The 21,212-nt window shown below is 42.8% G+C and overlaps 1 protein-coding gene across 3 annotated transcripts in view; it reads left to right on the forward strand.

Annotated features, from left to right (window-relative positions):
- Positions 1 to 21,212, forward strand: part of Clip4 (CAP-Gly domain containing linker protein family member 4) — an 80,639-nt gene that overhangs the window by 11,638 nt on the left and 47,789 nt on the right. The window contains exons 1-2 of one of the 3 annotated variants that reach the window (XM_051181836.1): positions 5,867 to 5,979; positions 14,334 to 14,481. In XM_051181836.1, coding sequence (XP_051037793.1) covers positions 14,349 to 14,481 — 133 coding nt within the window. In that variant the 5' untranslated portion in view covers positions 5,867 to 5,979; positions 14,334 to 14,348. Of the gene's footprint in view, positions 1 to 5,866; positions 5,980 to 14,333; positions 14,482 to 21,212 lie in introns of those variants that run through there. The other 2 variants (XM_051181835.1, XM_051181837.1) reach the window with 2 other exon arrangements.

Consider the following 21,212-nt stretch of genomic DNA (forward strand, 5'->3'; position numbering starts at 1 on the left):
CACACTGTAGGCTGTGGCTATGGCTATGAGCTCTTCTGCTCTATGGTAGTTTCTCCAAGCTGTTTTGTTGGTTGTAGGAATGAGTTTTTTGTTCTGTAGAGTCCTTATATATGAATTGGGTTGATTGCATCTTTATGATTTTGAATGATATTTCTTTGTTTCACCTCTTCAGTAAAATGATAGCTTATAAAGAGATCTAGTTAGTGTCAGTTTCAGTGGTAGAAAGGAGATCCTCATGGAAAGTGGCTTGATTCTATTTATGCCAGAGATGTTTCTAGAGGTACCTTGGTAGCTAGAAATTTAAAACTGATGTGAAAAATTTAGTTCTTTGTGTGAATGTTTGTGTAGGTCAGAGGTCAATGCTGGGTTCTTGTTTCAATCACTCCCCACCTTGTTTTGAGACTGTGTTCCTCACTGAACTTATGATTTTAATAAGGATGGCTGGCCTTATTTAATAAGGGTGGAACCCCAGGGATCTCCCTGTCTCTGTCTTCCCAGTGCTGGGGTTACAGGCCTGTGGTACTTTTTGTGTGGGGCTGGGATCTGAGCTCAGGCTCTCATGCTTGTGTGGAAGGTACTTTTCTAACTAAGCCATCTCTCCAACCCCTGAAAGAAATGTTCTTGTGCCACAGTGTCAGTTCTGATTCTAACACTATGAAACATTCCTGTTGTCCCCTCCTTTATGTTGGCATATAAAGATGACCTTTAAAAGTGGCTGTTCTGTCTGATTTTTGGCAGTGATGCCAACCATGTCTCTTTTAGCAGCTAGTTGGGCCTGATGATTTGAATGTAATTGGCCCCCACAATCTCATAGGGAGTGGCCCTATTAGGAGGTGTGGCTTTGTTGGAGTGGGTGTGGCCTTGTTAGAGGGAGTGTGTCACCATGGGGGCAGGTTTTGAAGTTTCTCATGTTAGGATACTGCCCAGTGTCTTAGTTGACTTCCTCTTGCCCATTTCTGCTGATCTATGTATTTTCACGTGGTCTTCTCTTACCGGGGAGCTGGCCGGCATTCTGCTTTCTCCAGACTCTCCATCTTGACTCCTCCTTCCTCCTTCCTCTTTCCTCCTTGTCTCCTGGTCCCTCCTATCTTTCTTTCCTATTGGCCAACAGTGCTTTATTCATTAACCAGTATGAGAAACATATATACATAATGGCATCTCCCATCAGTGGTCATGGTGTCTTTTCACAGCTTAAGACATTGGTTTTGAAAAAAATTCATCTGTTCTTATTGGGAACTCAGGCTAACAAAGGATAGAATAAACTTACAGATAGGATTGTGTGAGCTTAAATGAGGCCTGAATCAAGAGTATTTGAAGATGACCTTCAGGGTTTATTTTGCAAAAGGTTTTAAAATATTTAAAATGCATGGCCAGACATGAAAAGCACTGTGGGCCATCTGAGGCCTTTTCAGTTTAGAGTCTACTTCAACAGGGAGTTGGTACATGCAACATTGGCAGAGGAGTTGGGTCAGAAACAGGTAGCCTAGTAGATTCAGTAGGAAGTGCCTGGGGTCTCAGTGGCTGTTGGTTGATATGGATTTCCATGGCATTGATGAGTTTCTTCAATAAGTGATATAATGTTTGAAAGAGACGGGGAGTCTAGATAGGATGACCCCCGTGAGCAAAGGGAAGAATATAGTTGTTATTTTCTACATAGGCAAAGTCATAGGAAAAGGTTACATTTTGCACATGCTATGTTGGACATATCATAGAGTAGATGTTGAGTAAACATCTGAAGAACAGAGATGAAAATACATGTTTGTGATCAGGAAAAGAGATGGTATTTAAAGGCATGGTTTGGATACGATCACCCAGTAAGAAACTGGATTCCTGGAAACCTCATGGAGATGATGCATAGGGAACTGCTGTAGGGTTTCTCTGATATATACATAAGAGGGCACTTGCTCACTACACTTTTCACTAAGTGCTGCAAGACTATGCTACAGAATGTATCTCTCACATTAAATCCCCATCAATAGAGCAGGAGGTTTCCCATTTCCCCGGATCCCTGCCAACATTTGGGATTATCTCCATGACCTTTTTTTGTTTTTGCCTCTGATGGGAAAAGCCATGCTGAAGCCCTGGAGCTCTGCTTTAGGCTTTACCCTTTCACTATCAATTATGTTTTTATGTACTTATCTAACACACACATGCACGTGTGCATACACACACACACACACACACACACACACACACACACACGGGTGCACACACATGCTGAAAAATATAAGGGTTAAAACTAGAAAAACAATTAGCTTTGTATAATCTTTCAAGGCTCACATGTTCTTTACCTGCATTCACCCTTCCTCATGATGTTATTACCCTTTCCTGTTCTTTGAGATGCTATGCTCACAAACACGTTTGTTGACACACATACATTATAGACTAGAATCCACATATAAGAGAGAACCTTTTTTCTAAGATTGGGTAACCTTGCTTAATATTGTACATTCTAAGTCCATCCATTTTCATGGAAATTTTGTGATTGCTTTTATTTCTTGCCCATCTCTCCTCTGCTTGCCCATCATTCTGGGCTTTCCTTTCCTACAGTCTGGATAGTCTATGTGTCTTAGTAGGATGACTGTTGCTTTGATGAACCATGACCAAAAGCAGCTTGGAGAGCAAAGGGCTCATTCCACTCACACTTCCATATAACAGTTCATTTTCAAAAGCAATGAGGGCCAAACTGGGCGGAGCTGATGCAGAGGCCGTGGAAGAGTGTTCTTTACTGGCTTGCTCCTCATGGCCTGCTCAGCCTGCTTTTATTAGAGAACCCAGGACCACCAGCCTAGGGATGGTATCACCCACCATGAACTGGGTTCTCCCCCATTGGTCACTAATTAAGAAAATGTCCTATAGGTTTGCTTGCCTACAGCCCAATCTTATGGAGGCATTTTCTCAATGGAGGCTCCCTCCTTCTGATGACTCTAGCTTGTGTCAAGTTGACGTAAAACTGGCCGCACACTGAGTTACCTGTCAACCTGAAGACATCTAGGTTGGCTAGGCCTCTGGGAATGCCTATAGGAGATTATCTTGCTGACATGAGAGGACCCATGTAATTGTGAGCAGAGCCATTCTCCAGGCGATAGATCCTAAAATAGAGAAAGGGAGCCAAATACCAGCATTCATCTCTCTGCTTCCTGGCTGTGGGTGTCATGTGATCAGCTGCTTCCAGTCCCTGCTGCCTTGGACTTCTCTCTGGTGATGCACTGTATCTTTGAAATGTGAGCTAAAATAATTCCTTTCCTCCTTAATTGTATTCATCAAGGTATTTTATCACAGCAACAGGGAAAGAAACCAAGACACCCCCAGCCCCATGAGCTGCCTACTGTTACCCTTTCCTTAGCTTTACATTATTTTCAGCTGCTTTTTGATGATGTACATGAGTACAGTGCCCAGGAAGGTTCGAAGAGGGTGTTGGACCTTCTGGAGCTGGTTATAAGAGACTGTAAGCTGAGCCTACCTAGGTGCAGGGACCAAACTCAGGTCCTCTACAAGAGCAGTACACACTCTTAGCTCCTGAGCTGTCTCTCTACTTCCTTTTCCACTTGGCGGAAGAATTTTGTAAGGATTTAAACAACTATGGTTCCTTGTTAGTCCTAGTTCCGATAAGAATAGATGACGTTTTTCTGTGGCATTTCTTTCACCATTTTTGGCATTGACTCCAGGCCCTCCAGAACTTTTAGGTACCCTCTCCACCCCTGAGATCCATCCCCAGTGCTTTAGCTGTGTATTACATTCTTATTGTATATTCATACTATCTTTTGTAAGTCTTTACTCAGAGTTCTATTAACTAAGCCTGTTTCCCCAACACCATCTTAAGAATCATATTTTTATCATTGGTTTGAGGTACCATCTTATGTACATCGAAGGCTTGCTTATCTAGGGGTCTGTATTCTAGGTCATTTCTGTTTATTCCTACAGCAGCACCAGATTATTTTTAATTATGATATAGTAAAGACATAATATCTTGTGGAGCAAGGCTCCCCCCTTTGTTCTTGCTTTTAGAAATCTGTCTTATTTAATGTTATGTTCATCCTCACATATTTTATGTTTATCAAGTACCTAAAGTTTGTTATAACAAAACTTTGAATCTAGTGATGAATTTGACATTTTTACAGTGCAAAACCATTCTATCCACAGCATATTTCTTCATTCATTCCATCTCCTTTTATGTCTCCAATAGAGTTTTAAGATCTCCATAAAGTTCTGAAAAGCTGTTAAGCTAATGCCTGGATATTGCATGGTCAGGGTTTGCCGCAAGCATGAGAGGTGTCTTGTTTGCTGCTGGCGTAGAATCTAGTATTAGATTTTATAAATTGATCTTGGATTTGGCAGCCTTGCTAAACTAATTGCTTCTAGTAATTTGCTGGTTTCTTTTGGGTGTTCCATTCGGAGAGTCACGTTGCCTATGCATACAATAAAGAGGAAGACTTTACACTCAGCTAAGTGTTGTAACCATTCCTCTGGGCAGAGCTTCCATCTGCCTGCCTCTGCCAGAAGATTGTCTCCCATGGTCCTAAAGCCTTGGTCTCATACACTCATTCTGGGAAAGTAAACCTCTCTTTCTTCTCTATGAATAATATGCCTGCCTGTGCTCAGCCTGGGGAAGAACAGTGACTCTGCCTTCTTTTGCTTTGCCTCTTTAATTTCTTCCTTATGGTATGGGGTCTAGCAGCAAGTGACAGAGCTTTCTGACATCTGAATTCCTGAGTGATCCCCACTCATCTCCTTAGCTATCTCTGGGCCCTTATGCCTACATGGACATTCTCTATAAGTGATGCCGAATGGTGGTTTGGAAGACTTTCAGAGCAGACACTTCTATCCCACTTCATCAGTGAGACCAAGATCTTACAGGCAAGAGTTCTGTAGGGTGGATAGTTGGCCACACTTTTTCTTCTCTCTGTGGTACTGATCACTGATAGATGCCACCCCCTCCTGGCACTTTGGTTCATTGTGACATTACTCAGAAACCTGGTGCCTTCAGATGTAATGGAATCTCAGCACCTGTAATGGATCATATCCCAAGTGCCTAACCATCCCAATGGCTAGTTCAAGCTCCAAATTCTGGTCCCTTACTATTCTACCATTTCACTGTTGTTTATTGGCAAGACCTGACTGCAAAATTTGTGCAATATGGGTGTGTGCATGTTCCAATAAGGGCTTGTATGTCTGATGAGTAGGTAGAGAGTTGTTTCATTTTTTGGAATAAAGCCAACTAATTGGATAGAAGACTCTCCCTGGTGACTTGGTGTCTTGGGAATTTGCCCGTGTACTGTGTATGTTGGGTGTAGCTGAAAGAGACACTAGTCTGTCTGGCTCTAACAGAGATCTTTATTACAGTTTAGACTCACTCAGCTAGCCACACCCCATCACTTACTAATAGTGATCATCTTGGTGGATAATTGTGAAAAAAAAAAAAGCAATAAAAGTAAACTGTGTAGCTTAGAAATGTCACCAGTCACTCCTGTTACAACAGATCTTTATGTGTTTCCCATTTAAAGACACTTAGAGCCAACTACAGGCAAATTGCTTTCTCTCTTAGCCAGCTGAGGAGGTGTGTGGGTTAGGCAAGAATTGGGTGTGATAAAAACAGGGAAAGGGAGAGGGAGTCCTCCAGGGGAGGAGCATATGTTACATTGCCATCCTGAGAGTGCATGAAGTACAGAGTCTTCAGGGAAAGAGAAACTGGCAGGTGCCCAAGGGCGTGGGATGGTGGTGAAATTTAATACTGCATAAGCACCCTGAGTTTTAGTTGCCCCTACGCCCTGCCCAGTTCTCCACTGTGGTGTGACTGCCTCAAACAACCATTTTGATATCTTGGGCTGTGTTCATAGAAGCTTGAGAGGTAGAAGGAGGTGGCAAGCTCTCTCTCTCTCATGTAGGCACTCAGCACATCACCGTCTCACTTCCGAGCATCACATTTAAGAGGGCTCAAGACAAGCCAGGATGTGCCCTAACGAGTCCTTCAACACGCTGGTGAGTGGCGTTGCGACCATGCCATAAGTGAGCAGCCTGAGAGACAGTCTGCTCTTCTTTGTACCTTGAGCTGGAGTTGTATGTTCTTTGTGGGGCAGAAACAATCCTGGGATTTGCTCCCAAGGAAAGATGTTTTTCCAAAAGGCTAGTCACTTAAGGAGTAGAGAGTCCCTTTTTCCTAGAAGTATCCAACCAAAGCCACTTGGTGGGAGAATGTTGTAAAGATCAAGCAACTAGAAAGTATCTGTTTGTTTTTGTAGTTCCTAGAGCCAGTAGTTCTAACCGATGTGTGGTGTGCACTTACCTCTGACCTTACAGGGACACTGATGGACATCCATTCACATGTTCTCTCAACATGTTATGGCATGATAGGGAAGAAACAACAACAGTATCCATTTGTGAGGCCTCACTGAGCATGGGTGTAGTATGACACTCTTAATTCAAGGTTACAAATGTGATGATCATATTAGGTCTCCCCAAATAAAAGGTCAGCACCTTCCTGTAGCACGGGGAAGAAACAGAATGTCAGTGCCCCCCACATGTGTTAGGGGTCAAGTTCACTTCTTGTTCATTATGAGAAGATGGGTGAGATGGGAATAGAAGGTAGGTAAGGAGGGAGCAGAAAGCAAGGACCATTAAGTGCCCACTGTGACCACTCACTTCTTCCCTGAGCTGCCACTCTTCCTTTGTAATTTCTGTACGGTGGTACTGAGAAAGGTTTTCCCAGCAGGAACTGGAAATAGGTAACTGACTGGTGAGTCTACCCTAGGCCATGCATGGCTACACTATCTAAAAGGGGTAAGATGTGGTCTCTGGCTACAAGATGCTGCAGGGGGAGGGTGAGGGGGGAGGGATGGGAGATCCGGTCGGGTAGAGATGGGGTGAGGCGGTGGTGTCTTCCAGCCCAGGATGCTAGAGAGCAAGGGAGGTCAAATTGGGCAGACTAACTAAGTTTGTCAGAGGAGGGTATGTGTGCTGCAGCCCCAAATCACCGCCCGGGCAAACCAAGATTTCTTTAGAGTCTGGTTCTGCTGCGCTGGATAGATCTCCAGTGTGCAGGGCATGCCAGGGACTCCCGGGAAGCCCTCCAGACGTCGTGAACGTGGAGATAGCTGGTACAGTGGCCGCAGACCTTCCGCCTGTTGAGGGGCGCGAGGACACAGGCGGGAGGCAAGCGACCGCAGGCGCGTGCGCGGGGCCGAGGGCCCAGTCCTGCGCGCAGCCCGGGCGGCTGCACTGCGCGCGCGCCGAGCCGCGCGTGGGGCCCGGTTCCGGCTCGCGCGGCGTGGAAGTCGGCGGATTGCAGCGGCCCGGCTGGAGGCTTCGCAGAGGCCTCGGGACCCCCTGCGGGAGGGCGGGAGCGCGCCCTTGCGCCTCGCCTCAGCGCCCCGCGTCAGCAGCCAGCGCTCCGCGAGGACCCGGAGCAGGCAGGTGGCGGGACGCTGAGGGGCAGCGGGGCCCGGGAGGCCGGGAGGCCGGGCCGCGGGCGGTTGGCGGTGCGGGCCGCACTAAGGCGTCCGGGGCCTCCCAGGATGCAGTCCGGCAGGCGGGCGGGCTAGGCAGAGGTGGGTGCTCGTGTCGGTTGCTGTCCTTCAGCTGAGATGAGTGCCTTGCCGTGGACGCCCGGAGTATCTCCGACGCATGGGGCTGTGCACCCTGGTGGGTTTCTCCACGTGGGCCTCTCGCCACCCTTTCTGACTTAGATCAGTAAGAAACCCTTGGCCACGCGTGTTTAAAACTAAACCAAGTCGCGTTGCTGTTCTGAGATTCCTTCCTTCTGAGTAGCATTGGGAAGTTGCAGGGGATGTGAGCTGAGAGTCCCGTGCAGAACCACATGAATTAAATGGACCGGTTCATAGCTACACGTGAGGTGGTTCACTTCGTGCAGACGCTGGGTGGGCCCATGGGATTCCAAGTCTGTTCTGTGACAATGTTTTCACATGCATCAGGATGCTGTTTTGGTGGGATTGCAACTTGGTGCGTGTTTCGAGCTACACCGTGGGTATATTGTAGCACTAACATAACGTAAAAGAGTGCCTTTGAAATTCTTCTGAAGTGTGTTCCTGCGTCTCTGAGACAGCCATCAATTACTGTAGCTGCAGTTGACTCTTGCTTTGATGTTTGTTAGTTATGAGTCTTCTGCACAGTTTAAATTGAGTATGTGGCAGAAGAGCAGGTGGCATAGGATGCAGAGTCTTCAGGGAAAGCGGAAACTTGGAAATGGCAGGATTCCAGCTTTCTATATTTTGACAGTGCAAAACCGTTGTGATTTCATGTTAGCATCGATATGATGCATTTTTTTGGTAATGGTTTCATTTGTTAGTGGACTCCTGACACACAACCGAAGTGTTTATATTTCTTTTGTAGATTTAGCACACGGTACACTGCGTTGAATTTATTTCCCAGATAAAACCCCAATAGCAAGGCCTTTTTAAAAAAGTGATGATTATATTGTTGCCATTTTGCTTATAATAGTCCCAGGTTTGAAATCTCTACTTGTGAGCTTGAGTGGATGGGATCAACTTCACTTTGTCTCTCTGTTAAAACCCGTTTTAAGTGTGTGGTTGCTTTTAGTCTTACTCCTCTCTAAATTATTTATAATTATACTGCTGCAAGCCTGCTTGGCGCTCGGCCTTCTTTTCTCATTCCAGGCATTGGTAAGTTGTTTTCTGAAGAGTAAGCTGAACTGTTTTCATTCAGTGCTGGTTAGGAGAATGTCCATAGGTGAAATGTCCCCTTCTTGTTTTGGTGCAAACTGACCTTTTGACCATCTAGAAGATCTAAAACAGGATATATCACACAATCCCAGGTATATAAACTGGCATACCAATCAAACAATTATTGATAATTAATATACTTAGTGTAGAACAATACTTTGGTGTATATGTGATTTTACTATTTATTAAAGATAAACAAATTTGCATGATAAAGAGATGATTGCTTTTACATTTAATTTGGACAAATACTTGATACTTCAGGGTAGAGAACATCTTCACTGTTTTGCAGAATTTATAGTGCTGACTGCTGACAGTGCTGTTTTGTATGAATATAATAATTGTGGATATCATAAGCATATATAATAAATATATGTATGCTTAAGACCCTTTCAGAAGTTATTGGAAATAATGCCCTAATCCAAAACCAGAATTAATTTATGATTTTAATAAAACGATTTATTTTTATTTTACATGCATGAGTATTTTTGCCTGCAAGTATGCACGTGTCTGGTGCCTGTGGAGGCCAGAAGAGGGTGTTGGATCCTCTGGAACTGGAGTTTAGGAACTGGAGCTGTCATGGGGATGGTGAGACTCCAGCCTGGGGACAACCCAGCCTGGGGACCAGGGTAGTAGCCAGGGCTCATAACTGCTGAGTCATCTCTTTATTGTCAATGAATTTTGCTTCTCATTGTGTAGCTCTTGTCCTGGAATTCACTATGTCGACCAGGCTAACTTTGAACTCACAGAGATCTGCTTTCCTCTGTCTCTCAAGTACTGGGGCTAAAGGCATATGCTACCATGCCCAGCCAGTGATTTTTTTAAATGTAGAACACAACCAGCAATTAGCAAAATCAAAGTTCTAACAAAATCTAATATTAAAATATGCTAATGTGATGCCTACATGCTGAAGAATGACAATGGGAACTTATTAAAAGTCTTTGTTTTCTGTAATCAAACCATTATATTTCTGTAAGAGCAGAACTCATTGTAAAAACACTGCAACCCTTGATGGACACCTGATCTCACATCTGGGAGGAGCTTTTGCAGGCGGTGTCAGATGGCATCGAATGGCATGTCCACATGTGCAATGCTAAGGGAACACTGTGTGTTTAGAACCAAGGCTGAAGTGAGGTCACATGATAATACGTTATAAGCACTGTCTCAAACACCTCAGATACATTATGTATTTGATTTTGTGTTACTTTTTGGTGATTGCTCATTTAGAAACCTGAACTATTTCAGATTGCCACTTTTTTCCAATGACACTCCACACTTACTTGTCCCCCACCCTAAGCCCACAGTTTAAGAAACTCTGAGCCAGACCAATGGAAATCTCGGCTTTTAATTATAAGGCCAGAAATCCTATGCTGTGCCTTATATCTGTGTTTGCAAAGCACCCAGCTCTCCCCAGTCAGAGTACTTATTGTACAGTGATTGTACTTTCTTGTAGCAACCTACAGGATCCTTGGCTGGAATGTACAGGAGGGCATAATTCATTTCCTTATCTTTGGAATGCACAGCTTAGGTTTTTTGGGCGTGTGACTAAACTTGAGTTCTGGTGTCTGATGTTCTCTCTAGGGTCTAGTGCTTCTTTTCCAGTGTTTTGTCTGTAGCAAATAAAAGGGTCACTGGAGCCATGCTTTTACATCCTTATTTGCTTAGGTGTGTTTTGAATCTCATGGGAATAAAGGTTTACATACTTGTAATATATGTATGGTGAGTGGACAGATGTTTTATAGGTGGCAAACAAAAGGACTGTTGGAGTTGTGCTTGTAAAGTGTAAATAATTAGTCTTGTTCTGGGGGATGAGGAAAATCTGTGACTGTGATGGAAAACTGAATGAAATGCTCTGATTCCAGTCAATATGGGCACAGCTTGGGTCTCCTGATAGTCGAGGAGCTCCAGTATCCTGCTCTTCAGCTGTCTCTCAAGCACTTGTGGTAAAGGCTGGGTGTAGCTTAGTGGTAGAGCATTTGCCTGGTGTATGTGAGCCCACAGGTTCAATCCCCAGCATCACAGAAATAAACAATTCTGGAAGGGATTTCTTGGCATTGGTTAACTCTCTTTGGAGGCCGATGACCCAAACCTCTTTGAAGATGTTGGTTGATGGGCAAAGCAGGGTCAGGCTCCGTGGAAAATCATGAGCTGTTGGAGCTGTGTGACAATATGCTTTTACTCAGAAGGGGTGTGAGTTAGTGTGATAAGATGGAATTCCCAGGTGCCTCAAAGTTTAGAGAGTTTAGTTCTAGTTATTTAAATTGTAAGGCATGGTTGTACCCAGTTAATCGGGGATGATTTCTTTCAAACCAGCCTTTACCAGTTAATTAAAGGAGATTTTTGGGAAAAATACCTACTCAGATTAGTACATATTTATACTCCGTCAGGTTCCAGGTGCCACAGCCCTTTAGATAACAGAAATTGTTTCTAGGGAAGGATTTGAGAATATGTGAAACTTGTGTAGCTTGTGGTGAAATGAGAGATTGTTGTTGTTGTTGTTGTTTTTTCCCAAGAAGGTAAAAATAAAAAAAATACAAAGAATGTTCCTCATGTGGGTTAGGTAATACGTGGCTTCTCTGGCCCTGAAATATGTAAAATAATGAAGTGGATTCCATGTCTCGTGTATGAATTCTCTTTCCACCTTGGAGCTGGAGTTTTAATGTTTATTTTGTGTGTAGTAGTCTTGTTCTTGTAGTTGCTGACAGTCGTGTAAAATGTACTTCTATTTCTTTCTGGTTATGTGTGTGCACGTACGTATACATATTCACATCTGTGCGTGTTTCTGGCTAAAGTTTGATGTCACCTGTCTTCCTCCATAGTTTTCTACTTTATCTACAAAGGTAAGGCCCCTGGCTGAACCCTGAGGTTTTGATTTGTCTGGTCTAAGAAACCAGCCTGCCCTGGGCATCCTTGCCTCCACCTCCCCAGTGCTGTTATAACAGGTGGACCACTTTGCCCACCCTGCTTTAATGTGGGTCTTGAGGATCTCAACTCCAGTCCTTACACTTGTACAGCAGATGCTTTACCCATGGAGCTATTTCCCCATATGAAGGTACTCTGGGGGAATCACACCAAGCAGCATTTTTTTATCGCTTTGCTGACAAATTAAGAGTATAGAAAACAAGTGTGAGTCCCCGAAGTGTGATTATAGTCGGATCACTCTTCCTAAAACATGATTTTAAGCATGCCAGTCTCTTTTGGTATGCCAGTCCCCCGGAACTTATGGAATTGATTGGTTTGGTTTTTCTGTCAGTTAAGAACTAGCATAGCCACCCCTCCCCCCAAAACACTCCAAACCCCAGCTCTCCCAGCTGCATACTCACAGCATGCTATCCTTTTCTGTGTCTTCCCGTGCTCAGCTCAGGACATGGAAGTTCCCAGGACAAAGTTTCCTGGCACTCACTGTTGGGAACACGTCCTCTACTGTGTCACTGCCTGTGCTCATCAATAATACTTCATTGTTTTAAACCAATAGAAAGGCTTTATTAGCCAGCTGATGACTACACTATGTATTCAGGGACCCATGTAGCCCCAAGCCTTTCTGAGGGTGAGCGTTTAAGCACAAAAAACATACCCTGGGTTGGCATACTTCAGTGAAAAAAACAGTTAGCCAGAAGAGGAACTACAGAAAACAAGGTTAATACATTGAGAGAATTTCCCCGAACTATGTACTTGGATGGGTTACATCTTTGTTTATGCTTTCGGCGGGTGGTGCTGTCTATATGCTAGGTATAGTTATGGCCTGAATGGCACTGCTATCATGGAGTCAGTTGTGCTAAGGTCTGGGGCCTGTTACAAATGTAATAAAAATAATGATACTTCATTTTAAAAACAGATTATAAGCTATGTACCATGCATGTTCCATCAGCCACCCCTTTTTGTCATCTCTGAAACATGTAGAACAGCCTTGTATGTGGAACCGTAATGGAGGTTTACTAAGTTTTGTTTTTGTTTTTTCGTTCCAAAGGAAACTTCCTACTTTGGGGAATATTTATCCCAATTTGTTACCAAGCAAACAGGGGCCTGCAAGTAGAACCCTGTAAATAGGAGAGTGTAATGAGAAGAAAGGGCTGTGTTAGTGGTGTGCCTTACTGTTTGGAATGACTAATGAAGATCACCTCTGGTATTTCACAATAACCCTTTGGTTTTATGTCATCCCTGTGCATTCGGCAAGGTTGATGTCAAAAGATTCCATGTATTGGGTGCACCAGTTTCCCTCTCCCACACACAAAAAATTGAGATTCCTTTAATATAGGTAAGAATGAGGCTAGTTTGTTTAACACGTAACTTTCCTGTGTGCATAAGTATATACTCTTTAAGCCAAAAGAGAACACACTGTCCCTGCTGGCTTCTGCTCACAGAGAGGAAAGGTCTGAATAAGTGAGAAGGAACCCAGTTAGTTCCAAGTGACAATTTTCCTGGAACGGAGTGGACTGATAGTTTAAGATGCTGTCTTAGGGTGTCTATAGCAGTAATGAAGCATCATTATCAAAAATAACTTGGTGAGGAAAAGTTTATTTCATTTTACAGTTTGTAAGTCCTTTATCCAGGGAAGTCAGGGCAGGAACTCAAACACAGCAGAAACCTGGAGGCAGGGGCTGAGAGACCTCTGAAGCCATGGAGGGAGCTGCTTACTGGCTTACTCCTCATGGCTTGTTCAGCCTGCTTTGTTATTAGAGTCCAGAACCAGCAGCCCAGGGATGGCACTGCCCACAGTGAACTAGGCCCTCCCCCATCTTTCATCGATCAAGAAAATGCATCACAGACTTGTCCACAGGCCAGTCTGCTGGGGCATTTTCTCAATTGAGAGTCCTTCCCAAATGACTATGGTCTTGTCATGTTGACATAAAACTAGCCAGCATGTGTTTGTTTCCCAAATATTCAAAGCACACACAGAATCATATATGTGGTATGTCTCCTACTAGATTAAGCTGTTAGTAACCCTTTTCCCCCCCTTACTGGTATTCTTTGTATTGAATATAATCTAAAGTCATTTGGTCTTGCATATATCTAAAAATAAACACGAGAATCCAGAATGAGATCAAAGGAAACAAAGTTTCTAGTTTTATAGTTGAGCTTCACTTAATATTTCTCTCTCATTTATGGTATTTCTGAGATATAGGCTGGGTATACCACAGGTCTAATTTAGAAAAACATTCCTTCTACTTCCTGTGTTTTTTGGGAGAAGGCTATTTACTCCTCCTGTTATGGAGTAAACAGACCCCACATTGCAAATTGGGGCAGTCTCAGCCATCTCTTCTATTTGTGGAAATAATTATTTTCAGTGATGTTTTCTGGGATATCAGAAAATAATGGTAACCTGCTGAACTAGTCTTCCCATGTGATGAGCATGTGGCATGGGCTGATGTCACACTGTGCCCTTGTTTAGTGCTGCCCATTTGGGTTAGCTCAGCCTTGTGACCAGGTTTTTATCTCTTTGTGGCAAGTTACTTTCTTTTTAAAAGTCTGTCATAGTTTATCTCTCCAAGCTTTGTATTGCAGCAGACCACGGGTGCAGGGCTGTGGGAAGCCACACATAGCTCCTAGACAGCTGTTACAAACGAAGCTGTCAGGATCTTTGTGACTAGAGGCACCACTAGTGGAGTGGAATGTTTTCTGAGTTTTCCTTTCCCATTATAGGTGGCTTTCTAGAAGATGACCATAGAGGACCTCCCAGATTTTCCATTGGAAGGAAGCTCGCTGATTGGAAGATACCCATTTTTATTCACAGGCTCCGACACACCAGTTATCTTTTCCATTTCTGCAGCACCAATGCCTTCGGACTGTGGTATGTCAGGGTCTGTCTAGTGTCTGTGAACTGGTAACTGGACTTCTGCTTCAGGCTCTCTTTGCACATGCTAGTTTGAAACCATTTGCTAGATTTTTATAAGATTTTCAAACTTTTCCTTTTTCAAAAACAATTGGTTATCACAGTTTTCTGCCACTTAAGGTCCGTGCTTTATTTCAGCACTTTTCTTATCTAAAAATGTTGATTTTTAAGCACTTGTATGGATTTGGAGGGTTTTATATTTAGAATGTAATGGTGCTCAAACATGTGCCATTCTGCTGTTGATGTAATAATTGTGGTTAAACGTACCCACTTGAAAAAGCAGGGCTACATTGATATCTTCATGGGGGCTGCAATGAAGTCAGCTTGTATTGAAGTTGATCCATTTGAGTCTTCTCTGTAACATGTAAACTTGGAAAGGGTCTAATTTCTGTTCTTTTTGACTTATTCTCCCAAGAGTATATTTTATAAGATAGTAAATGAATAAAATAATTTTAGGAGATGGACAGATAGAATTGTTACATTTCCACTGTAGTTAAGAGTTTTCAGGTCAAATTGGTCATCATTTCAGATTGTCTCTGGCGGGATAATTCAGTTTTTGGATATTAATATATAAGTAGATTAAAGTTACTACACGAGGAATTTGCCTTTAAAAAGCCCTCATATCTATCTGTTCTAGTGCTTCCTTATTTTCAGGCTGTGTTCTTGCTGGTAACAGTCATCCAAGGGCTTACCTGACACTACCTGGATCCTAGGATTATCTGTGTGTAGCATCTACTAATGTTGGCTGTATTTATTTCAGCTCTAACTAAATCATTTATGTGGGGGAAATCTTGAGCAAAGTTTACCTTATTTCTTTAACTAGACCTATATCAGGCCTTGATATGGAATAGCAGGTGTATTTTATTTGGCTTACCTAACAGGGTAAGGCAGCCATTTGCCATTAGCTGCTTAACATTTGAGAGTACATACAGTGGATGATGACAGTAAGTATTGATCCAGAGGGCCTAACTGAAAGGGAACATTGCTTCTATTAGGATAACAGACACTTGGCATCCGTGTAGGCATTCCCATATAGATATTTCATTTGTGAGACCTCTGACAAAGCCAGGCAGTCTCTTGAAGATTCTCACTTGTAGTTATATTAGCTGCCTTTTTATTGCTGTGATAGAAGACGGTGATGAAGGTAACTTAGAGAAGAAAGGGTTTATTCCAAAGGAATAAGCGCTCATCAACACCACAGTGGGGAGCAGGGCAGCAGGAACAGCTGAGAACTCACATCTAGACTCAGACAGAAAGCAGAGAGCTAAGATGAAATGGTGGGGCTCTTGAAACCTCAAAGCCCACCCACACTGACATTTTCCCAGTAAAGGCACTCCTAATCCTTCTCAGATAGCCACCAACTAGGGGACGAGTATTCACATGCCTAAGACTTATGGAAGACAGCTCATTCAAAACACCATGCTGAGAAACTAATGCAATAATATTTCATTGTTAAGCTTCAATTATAACATGATTTTTGCCTATGAACTCAAAATGTGACTCCTTGGACTCTGGCCACTTGGTACTTGTTTGATATGTAGGACTCATAGTGCCTTTAGGGTTTTGGAGGTAATTTGAACACTATTAGTCTGTACTTCCTTTAACCACATGTTTCTAGTCTCCTTATCAGTTTCTGGTGGTCAGGATTTCTAGGCTCTTCATCCTAGGTCTTTACTTACTAAGCTGTACCAGTGTTGCCTTAAATAATAGTGTACAGGATACTGGGTGGTGGTGATGTACACTGTTAATCTCAGCACTCCAGAGGCAGAGACAGGTGGTTCTCTTTGAGGTTGAGGCCAGCCTGATCCACATAGTGAGTCCCAGGACAGTCAGGGCTATAGAGAGACCTTATCTCAAAACAAAACAAAACAAACAAAAAAACCAAAAAACAAAATGGAGTCCCATCCCAGCTGCTAATCAAACACTTAATAAGTAAACCCATTGCTACTATTATTTAAATGAGCTATCTACTTTCTTGTCATTTGAATTTTTTTAATTAAATAATATAGTGTGTGTGTATTTTGTCTGCATGTATGTCTATGTACCATGTTCATGACAAGTGCCCTTGGAAGCCAAAAGATGGCATTGGATCCCCTGGGACTGGAGTTACAGATAGTTGTGAGCTGCCATGTGGGTGCTGGGAATTGGACCCAGTTCCTTTGAAAGTCATCTCTCTGACCCCATTTGATTGTTTTAATTATTGAAGTATTGTTTCAGGCTTTCTCAACCCTGAGGGCTGATGTTCTCTGCTCAAGACTTATTGCTTATTTCTCCTAAGTTTACTTTCCAGATCTTTGCTATTGTCTGTCTCCTAGGCTATTAGCATGGCATCTTGGAGCTCATTAGAAAGGCAGTCTCAGGCTCATCAAGAATACAAGGTTAGATCTACATTGTAACAAGATCCCTAGGGCTTGTCTCCATCAGTCAGCTCTGAAACAGCTCTGACACAGAACAAGAACATACGTGTCTCTGTCCCTGTCCAATAAGTCCTAGAGAAGGTTTTATTAAAATGGAGATGACTTAAAATGCTGTAGAGAATTAAGAGTGTTGAGAATTAACAGTGTTAAATTGTTTTTCTTACAATCCATGAGTGTGCTGTTTCTTTTCTGCTCAAGTCCCCACACTTCTAAACTTGTCTCTAAATAAGACTCACAAATATTGGCATGCCGGTTATTTCCCCCTGTTAGGTAGGAATGTTATTTATTTATTTATTTGCTTTATTGAGATACGGTTTCTCTGTATACCAGCTCTGGCTCTTCTGGAACTTGAGTTGTAGACCAGGCTGACCTCACACTCACAGATATCCTCCTGCCTCTGTCTCCTGAGTGCTGGGATTATAGGCATTCATCATCACCACCTAGATATGTAGGAATAATTTTTCTGGAGAAAATATCCATTTGACATATATACATTTGTATCAATATATAGCCACAGTTGGTATGGTAAACTTTTGACATAGTTACTTGTGGTGGTTTGGAAGAAAATGGCCCCACAAAGGAGTGACACTATTAGGAGGTGTGGCTTTGTTGGAGTAGGTGTGGCCTTGTTGAAGGAAGTGAGTCACTGTGGAGGTGGGCTTTGGATCTCCTGTATGCTCAAGCCACATCCAGCGTCTCAGTTCACTTCCTGGTGCCTACAAGTCAAGATGTAGGATACTCAGCTGCTTCTCCAGCACCATGCCTGCCTGCATGCCACCATATCACACCATGATAATAATGAACTAAACCTCTGAAAATGCAAGCCACTCCAATGAAATGCTTTTCCTTTGTAAGAGCTGCTGTGGTCATAATGTCTCTTCACAGCAATAGAAACCCTAACTAAGACATTTAGATAAAATTTTCAAAGAGATGCAGTTTAAGTTTTCTCTAGGTCCCCTCTGCCACCATTCCCCTTGTTCCCAGAGGTAACTACTGTTATATAGGTAACAAAATGTAAAAAAAAAATCATTTATTTAATTAGCTGTGTGAAGACATGTAACAATAGGTAGTATCATTTTGTATATTGACAGTTTTATGTAAATGTCTATATAATTTTGTAACTTAATGGATTTATTGATACACATTTTGAGATATGTTCTTATCGATATATGTTATTTATTAATGCATTTATTTGGTTGTTAATAAATATATTCCATCAATTCCTCTAAAGAGGTATTTTATTATGTCCCCCTAGTTCCATCGTTGTTAGAGTAGACATTCACTTTTTAAAAAATATTTAAAATTAAAATGTAATTATACAGTTTTATCTTTCCCTCTCTTTCCCACCCCCTCCTAGCTTTCCCATCCCTCTCAAATTCATGGCCTTTTTTCCTTTAAGTGTTACTGTTTTACTGTTTTGCATACACACACATGCACGCACGCACGCACGCTCGCACACACTGAGTCCTACTTGCATGAGTTTGCTTGGTATTGGATAACCAGCTAGGAAGCTCATCCCTGGGGCTAATTCTCTCAGCAAAGAAGGAGAATTCTTGTGGGCTGTGCACAAGAGGTCTTCAGTTGTGTACTCAGGTATATTTAGAAATGGCTCCATTAGAAATGTCCAGCACCTTTGAAAGTGACTAGTACATGAGTGACTGAATTGAACCGGAAAAACAAATCCATTAACTGCTATTGGCAAGAAACACACCTGAGCTTATGACTGAGAAACTGTGCACGGCATTTCTCCATGTTGTTTACAGTCTTGTTCTTCCAGATTCTTCTCTGTTGACTTGACAGTGTGACTGCTCCGAGGCCTTCTCCCAGTCCTCACTTCTCCTTTCCCCACATCTGCAGGGTGCACAGCTGCCCTCAGCAGGCTCTTCTGATGACCCCTGTTCATACAGTTTCTGTTGTTGATTCCTGTGGAGACTGTTTGCCAAGTTAGTGGACATTTAAAAGGTTTGAAGACTCACAAGAGTGAAACACACAAGACAGATTGTGAATGTCCCTGTCACAAGGGAATTAAACAGCATCAGGAGTGTGTGAAGTCAGGTATCTGCCATTCAGCTTCAACTGGCTGGAAAGGTGAAATGGGCTGTAGTCAGGTCTAGGCTTCATTTTTGCAGACATCGTGTAGTAGGGCTTCAGCTTTCTGGAGTGACTGAGACAGTTACTGCATGATGCCTGAGTGAAGGCACCTATTCCTGATTAAGCTGGTGACTCATCCAAGGCCACATGGTGCCTCATGCAACTCTGGAGGAAGAGTCTATAGGTTCTTATAGTAGGTAAGGCTCCTTGCAGTGAGGTTCAAGCCCAGTGTTTGCTGTTGTCTTTTCTGGGAAGCCAGGTTCTAATGTTTGGGCATATTGTCTTTGGAAGCAGGTCACAGGATGGTTCTGAGACCTGGTGGAAATTTACCATGAATACTTAACTTAGTACTCGATGAACATGAGGATATTTCTTTTCAGGAGGTATCAAGACACTTAAGCCTCAACTCCAGTGGTTCTCACCCTTCCTGATGCTAAGACCCTTTAATACAGTTCCTGCTGTGGTGACCCCAACCATAGTTTTCGTTACTAATTCATAACTGTAATTTTGCTACCATTATGAACCTTAATGTAAATTTCTGTGTTTTCTGTTGGTCTTGGGTGACCCCCAAAGGGGCCGTGACCCACACTGTTCTGCCCAATTTGTGACATTGGCCATCAGGTATTTAAGGGACAGTTCACTGTAAAGTACTTCCAGTTAGCTGGGTTTCTGGGTTCATGCTTGAATCTCTAGATGGCGAGGTGAGGACAATGTTCTCAATGGATGGATTGTCATGGCTTTCTGTTTGAATGATTGTGATACAATCCGATATTGTAGCAAACATTTGAGGATCCTACATAGCAGCAGGGGTGTAGATTATTCATGTCTGACTGGTGGCTATCTCTCTGGGGTTCACATGGATATTTTAGTTTCAGCTTGGAGAAAACTGGAAATGTTAGTTTGGAAAGTGCTGGCCAGGTATTGGAGGAACACTAGAGAAACTAAGGGCACAGTCAGGCTTACAGACAGCTGAGACCTCCAAGGCAATGGCCAGGTGAGAGGGTCACAGGGGTGCAACATGCTTCTCTACAGAAATATGATTGTTTTTCTGCTACCATCCATATTTCCTACCAGAGACATCACAGTAAAAGTAACTTGATTGTAAAGTAAGTTTAGTGTGTTTCAACTTGGCCTGGGTATTCATAGAAGTGCCCCAGAGAAACCAGCTCTGTGCTTATTTTCAAATAGGACCTTCCAGTCAGAGCTCTGAGGATATCCAGCAGACCTCATTGGTGCTGTAGAGACAGCCAGGTATCTTCAGGCCGTCTGGTAACATGGCCTCTCAGAGCAGACTTTTAAAATTCATTCCAGGCCAAGATGTCAGGACAAAGTCTCACACATGTGACCTAGAAAACAGGCTGTCCTGTGTGCAGTGAGAGCTCGTGAAGTCTGGATTCAGAGAGAAGGGCATGGATTCAGAGAGAAGAAATACTGCCTCCTTCTGTTTGTAAAGGCTTGCTTTCCCAAACTGCTGTTAATTTCCAGACCTTAAGAGAAAAGGGGCACTTTAAACCTGGACAGCAAAACACTGAAGTGCCAGAAATATTCCAAACAAGGCTAGACGCATAGTGACCCTGCTAGTTCTTTGAGTCTTGGTCTGTCAGTCCCAGGCCTACTGGTTGCTTAGCTTTCCACAGGGCTCTGGAGCGTCTCACTCAGCCCCGTTTACAGGCTTTTCCATAAATCTTCTGGCTCTGGCAGGTTTTTGGTTTTTTTTCAGATGCTTGTAACCCTTTGAGAAAGACATTGGAGAAAACAAAACAAAACAAAAACCAAAAAAACAAAACAAAACACCAACAAAACAAAACAAAAATTAAGACCATGGTTAAAGGTTTAAGGGTTAACGGGAGTTCATTATAATGTGATCAATGTAGAAAAGTGGCCAGGGCCTTCCGGATTTCTAAGACTTTCATACAGTTACTGGACAACTCACTGATACTTGTCATGTCAGTCATCTGTCTATAACACAGAAGTATCATGTCATAAAAATAGTTAAGCAGCACTTGTCATTTGTCAGCATTTTAAGTTGCTCAGTTTAACACAGAGTCAGCCTTTAATTAGTTTCACTTTTGCTTGATAATTCTTCCCAAGCAAGTAAGTCTGATTAATTAGTAGAGGTCTTTCTTTCCCTCTCCTCCTTTCCTACACCATTATATAAGGGAAGGGAACAAAATAATTTTC

Source organism: Phodopus roborovskii, unplaced genomic scaffold (assembly GCF_943737965.1).
Source record: "Phodopus roborovskii unplaced genomic scaffold, PHOROB, whole genome shotgun sequence".
Classification (NCBI taxonomy): Eukaryota; Metazoa; Chordata; class Mammalia; order Rodentia; family Cricetidae; genus Phodopus; species Phodopus roborovskii.